Below are 6,000 nucleotides of genomic sequence, written 5' to 3' on the forward strand. Positions count from 1 at the left end.
AACACTAGAATCAGACTTTGGCAATGCTCTGCTGGACAGAGGAGCAGCTCAGCTGTCTCACATTTTACATTGCCAGTGTGTTTCCAAGCAGAAAGATGGCCTCCAGAAGCTCCAATTTCCCAGAAACATCTGATTTGATAAGCAGTTACTACTTCTGACCATCAAAATGCAACTAGACAGCATGTGTACTGATTTGGTAACTTCTTCAACAGCTAGCACAACAGCATTTCATCCCAAGTAAGGTTTTGAGGCATCACGTGGAAAACTAAATGCTTTTTCCATGAGCTCTCCTTGCTTGTTAACCTCAAAAGCGAAGTTATGACACATCTAATTCAAATTGCAGGAAAACAAGAGAGCACACGTAATAACCCACTGGCACTGAAAACAGCAGATGACTCCTCTTGTGAACTTTACCCACCTCTCCAGGAAAAGTTAACTCAGGCACAATGCTCCATCAAACAACACTGTTCTAATATCACACGGGGTGCTTAGTTATAAATACTCAGTTCCCTCCACACTCTAAGCAGACTGTGAACTACATTTTAAAAGAATTAAATGAATATCACAAAAAACTGTTGCTTCCTTCAAGTCTTGACAGCTGATTCTTTCTCATCTCCATAAAGAAAACTCTGAAGACTTGAGTGCTAGGTAAATCGCACCCTTACAAAAGGAACACATCCACACCCAAAAGAATGTTTTGGGCAATAGCTGATGAAAAGTATTGCTAGAGTAAGCAAGAAGACTCTTGTTCCAAATCCTTTTGAGGATTGCTATCTAATACAATTCTAAGGTTTCAAGAAGTTCTGCTGTTTACATTTGTTACACCAACTAGCAATGCTGTTAAGTCTTACTTACTACCTCACTGCACCCTATATCAATGAGAAAAAACCTATTTTCACTGTGGCAGTAGACATCTACTGCAACGTCACCACTGAATGAAATCAAATTGGACCCAAATGATGGTGTTAAACCAACCACAGCACCCTACTTTTTCCTTTGTGCCTGGCAGTACACTTGGAGCAAAGTGTCCTTCATCTATTTCTCCTCAATAAACCAGACAAAAGCAGAAGCAAAAAGGGATATTATACAGTCTATAATTATATGTCATATATACGCTTGTCTATATATGGAATAGATTAAGACCAAAATAGTAACTGAAATGACAGTGAAGACACTTTTTTATGTGACCTATGTAGAACCTGAATGTTCTTCCCTTCAAATATTAACCTTTGAACACACCCGATTCATCTGAAAATGAAAATAGGCAGGGCAAATACTGGGGCTATATTAATCCGTGAACATGAAATGGAGTAGTACCTGGAAAATTATAAGGATGTACTTTATAAATGGTTATAGTTAAACACAGTAATGTTTTACAGCTGGGTTTGTTTGGGTTTTTTTAAGTACATACGCTTGCTGATCAACCACAGTACTCTAAGTATCTGCAGAAACACTAATATCCTCTCCGAGTATTCATGGGGGAATAAAAACAGTTCTAAATAAAGTTAAACATTCCAAAGGCAGGAAAGCACACATAAGATTAGCTCATATTGTACTGTTGAAAATCTGGACCAGAAATCAGAACACACCCATACAAAAAAAAACACATTTTACTAACAACTGCTCTGAATAGAACAGAACTAAAGAAAACAGTGTAAAGGAAAAGAAAATCTGTGTTACTAACACACATGTAAACTTTCAGCTATCATCAGTAACAATTCCCATAAAGTTACAGATGTGTATTACTCAATATAGATAGCCAAAATGGTTTAGTTTGGTTCTTAAATGCGTAACATGAAGCTGTAATAAAGGGGTGGGGGGAAGCATAGTTCGAGGATCCCAGCTCCCACTAACTTCAACCACAGCCAGATGAACAAAGAGGAGACAGTCATCCTTTAATGAAGCAATTAAGTATGAGATATTACTAAGTAAAATTGGAGTTCTAGTAAGAACTATCAAAATACTTCCTTCTACTGATATAGAAGTTATTAGTTTAACAATCCTCCTCTGTTATTTGAAAAGGTTTATTGTCCTAGCTGGAGAGAGTTGGTGGATTCATTACAGCTTGCTTATTATGTTCTCTCGCTGTACTATTAAAATTCCAACAGAACTAAGTGTGTAGCAATAACGAAAACAAACCCAAAAATGTTCTTATTTGATTACTTCCCCCCCATACAGAAATATTCCCTTTTCCCTCACTGGAAGCTACTTTAAATTCCTAAATAATATGCACTGAAGGCATTGAAAAACAGATCCTTTAACAGAAGTACACCTGAATTATTTAGACAGTTCTTAGAACATTTAAATAAAATTTAACTGTTACACACACAGTCTTTAGAGAGTTCAGATACATTTTAATTGAAAGATATGCTGGGTAGTTAAAAAAATAGAGGTGATAGAATGTATTTTACAGCACAAGTAGTTTTCATGCCAGCTTCAACGAGCTGTACAACTATCCTAGACAGAAGAGACACTGAAAAGCAGTTAGTATGAAAACCAAATTCCAAAGTCACTCTCAGAGAGAAATAAGGATTTGGTAAACCAGAACAGCAAAACTTAATTAAAAAGTCAGACAACACACAAAGAATCAAACATAAATCTTAAACACGCCTTCTTCACAAGTGCTGGAACTTCTCCTGAGTGTCAGATAAAGCAGTTTTTCTCTGGCAGACAGAACTGGAATTCCTAAAGGGAAGAGATACCTTTTTTTAAACAATTCTTACCAGCACTACCACCGGACTCTCCGCTTCCACTTCAGAAGGACCTGCATCTTTGAACTGTGAAGACTCTACAACACGCTCTTTCTTAGGATTTCTGTTTGTCCTTGCCTGCATTCTTTGATTGAAAATACAAGCAGCAGCAAACCCGTATGCTTTTTGGAATCAAAGTAATGAACATCCCAGTGATCCAGTGAAAACAATAGCTTTTTCCCTGGCACGAGCAGCAGAAAAGTACAAACTAGTCTAACTTCTCAGCTGCAGTTTGCTAAATCTGTCATGGTGGGAATGCATGACAGCCAAAGGCCAGCCCCTAAGCATGTTGTATTCCTCTGGAAAAAAAAAAGGTGGATCCATTTTAATGCCGTAAGGTTATGAGTCAAACACAAAAGAGAAGATGCATTTCTAAAATGACCATATAAACCAGTCAAGAATCTTTCACAGCACTTAGAAAATCAAGGCTTCAATATTTTAAAATATTTTTATAGTAAAAATTAGCTATTTACTGACAAGTGGCCTCTTTAGAAGTATAAAAACCTAAGTATTACCTTTTTTTAACATTAAGATCACTTATTCAGGTACTATCAACAACCAGCCACTACATTCTCGAGGATCAATGCCCCAGACAGATATGTTGCTCTTTTATGGGGGTAGGATGGGAATGCTCTTTTTAATCTTAGTGCTAAATTCATATTAAAAGTTTACTTTAACATGAAATTACCTTCATAGTAAAAATCTTATAAAATCTACAAATGTACTAATTAATTCAAAAATAAAATAACCCCACCAACCTTCAACTTTCAAGCACTTAACTCTTCAAGTAAACTACCAGCCTCCCTTTTTCCTTGCTAGAGCCAGTTAGTTCACTCCTGCCTCGCACATTATTAATGTTCATTATTATCAGCTCATTCCTCCCTCCTCAGGACCCTACAGCATTGTAAATGTCCATCACCGATCAACCTCTTAAAAAAAACCCTGAGAAGACAATAAAACAAAATCTTCACACATTTTGATACAGAACCACACAGCACTCGGTGGTTAGTATCTTCCACTCCTGTCTTTATAAACTCCAGTCATACTTCAACTTTGATTCCACATCCAATCTACTCTCGTACTATAACATTACTTACAGACACTGTTAAGCATACACACACTAGCAAAATAAGAGGCAGCAATTTTTCATAGAACCGTAGAATGGTTTGTGTTGCAAGGGACCTCAAAGATCATCTAGTTCCAATCCCCTTGCAACTACAGGGGGACACCTTCCACCAGACCAGGTTGCTCCAAGCCCCATCCAACCGGGCCTTGAACACTGTCAGGGATGGGGCAGCCACAGCTTCTCTGGGCAACCTGTGCCAGGGCCTCACCACCCTCATGGGGAAGAGTATTTTCCTAATGTCTAATCTAAATCTCCGCTCTTTGAGCTTAAAGCCATTCTCCCTTGTCCTATCACTACATGCCCTTGTAAACAGTCCCTCTCCAGATCTTTTGTGGGCCCCCTTAAGGTATTGAAAGACTGCCAGAAGGTCTCCCTGGAGCCTTCTCTTCTCCAGGCTGAATAAGCCCAACTCTCTCAGCATGTCTTTGCAGCAGAGGTGCTCCAGCCCTCTGAGCATCCCTGTGGCCTCCTCTGGACTCGCTCCAACAGGTCCACATCCCTCTTTTGCTGGGGGCCCAAGAGCTGAATGCGGCACTGCAGGTAGGGTCTCACAAGAGCAGGATCATTTCTGTACAATTCTTCAGTGTAGCACAAAGCAATTTTGCATGCAACCTAGTTGACATTTTGGTAATTGTGAAGGTTTGACTAACTTAGCTCCCCATGCAATAGTTTTAGCATATGGCTGTATGCTAAATTCCTCCTAAAAAAGTGAACTATGATAAGCAGTTTCCTCCAGGCTTTGAGTGGGGTATTTTGGTTTTCCCTTTGTTTCTTTTTAACACTCATGAGTTGCAACCTTAAAATGCACAAACCTCAGTGGTTTTACCAAGTAAAAATACATCTGACAGAAAATTCAACTCCCCAAAGCAGCACATCCCTATTTTAGACTCCCTGTCCACTACAGCAACCAGACAGCTGCAAAAACTAAGCCACCACCTTCATTCAATTCTCCACTCTGCTCCACTTCTTTGGATAGTTAATTATCTCACTTCAATATATCTGACATCCTAAATTTAACTTGACATGAATTTTTATCTATTCTATAATAGAATAGAAAGTCACCTTAATCTGCAGAAAGCAGACCAAGTTTTGGAAAAGCACAAACACGCTTTTCTAATTGCTAGTATTTTTCAGAAGGCACAACTTCAGGCACAGGTTTCTTACCCTTCACACCTAACGTAAGGTGTTAATATCCCTTTCTCTTCCCCTTCTCTCTGCTCTCATGCCTGCATAAGATAGTCATTTCAGTTTACTGCAATTGTGACATTGAATCCGACCAGGAGTTTGCCTATCTCATCCACAATGCAAGCGTACTTCTTAGGAGTGGACTGAAAGAAATAACAAAATTAACTATCAGAGAAGAAAATAATGATTTACTAAGCTTCTGTCTTTTTCTCTAGGAAAAACAAGTTCAGTGCACTTACTTTTTAAACAATCTCTCTAATATATAGACAATGAACCCTAGAAAACAATACTTTGAAGTTCAGCGAAGAGTTAACAAGGAAACTAGGAGTATAGTCAAGTTTACGAAACCAGATCTTCCTGTGTAAATCAAGGTAGACAATAGTTCAAGAACATTTAGTTACACTTTTATTTTGCACCAGCCCCCTTTGTTTTCAGAAAACGGAAGTTCAGAACAGCTTAGACTAAATTGTATCATTACTTGAGGATGCAGCTGCCAAACAGGAATTTGTTTCATTGAGAGGGACTGCAATTATACTTAACTGCAACCAGAAATGCACAACCTTATTACGCACTTAAAACCACTCACACTAATAAAGACTTTAAAATATTATACACTTTAAATAGTATTTCTTCTGGTTAATTTAACAAAGAATTGCAACATTGTTTTATCCTCGTTAGGTACTTCTCTTGAATGCATCTGGATTACTTTAATTCAGTAGAAATGTGGTTTTCTTTCCCCATCATTCTCCCTATGCTTCTGAAAACATGATGAGAGACAAAAAGAAAGCCAACAGTTTAATAACACCAGTTTAAAGATACAGAAGTTATTTCTTCCTACTGAATGGTTAATGTAATTTTGGCTTGCCTTTCATGAACATACATACATCTTTAGAGCAGGTGCTTTTATTCAACAGAAACAAAAGTGTGAAGCTGTACTTC

At 38.0% G+C, this 6,000-nt stretch overlaps 1 protein-coding gene across 1 annotated transcript in view; it reads right to left on the reverse strand.

Moving 5' to 3' along the window:
• The window catches only part of LOC104405615 (dedicator of cytokinesis protein 9-like), a gene marked incomplete at its 3' end in the record, with an annotated part of 38,135 nt that extends 35,301 nt beyond the window's left edge, over positions 1 to 2,834 (reverse strand). Inside the window, exon 1 of the mRNA XM_010014403.1 lies at positions 2,724 to 2,834. Within this exon, the coding sequence (XP_010012705.1) occupies positions 2,724 to 2,834 (111 nt within the window). The remainder of the gene's footprint in view (positions 1 to 2,723) is intronic.
• Positions 2,835 to 6,000: the final 3,166 nt, after the last annotated feature.

Source organism: Nestor notabilis, unplaced genomic scaffold, assembly GCF_000696875.1.
Source record: "Nestor notabilis isolate BGI_N333 unplaced genomic scaffold, ASM69687v1 scaffold3280, whole genome shotgun sequence".
In the NCBI taxonomy this organism is placed as follows: Eukaryota; Metazoa; Chordata; class Aves; order Psittaciformes; family Psittacidae; genus Nestor; species Nestor notabilis.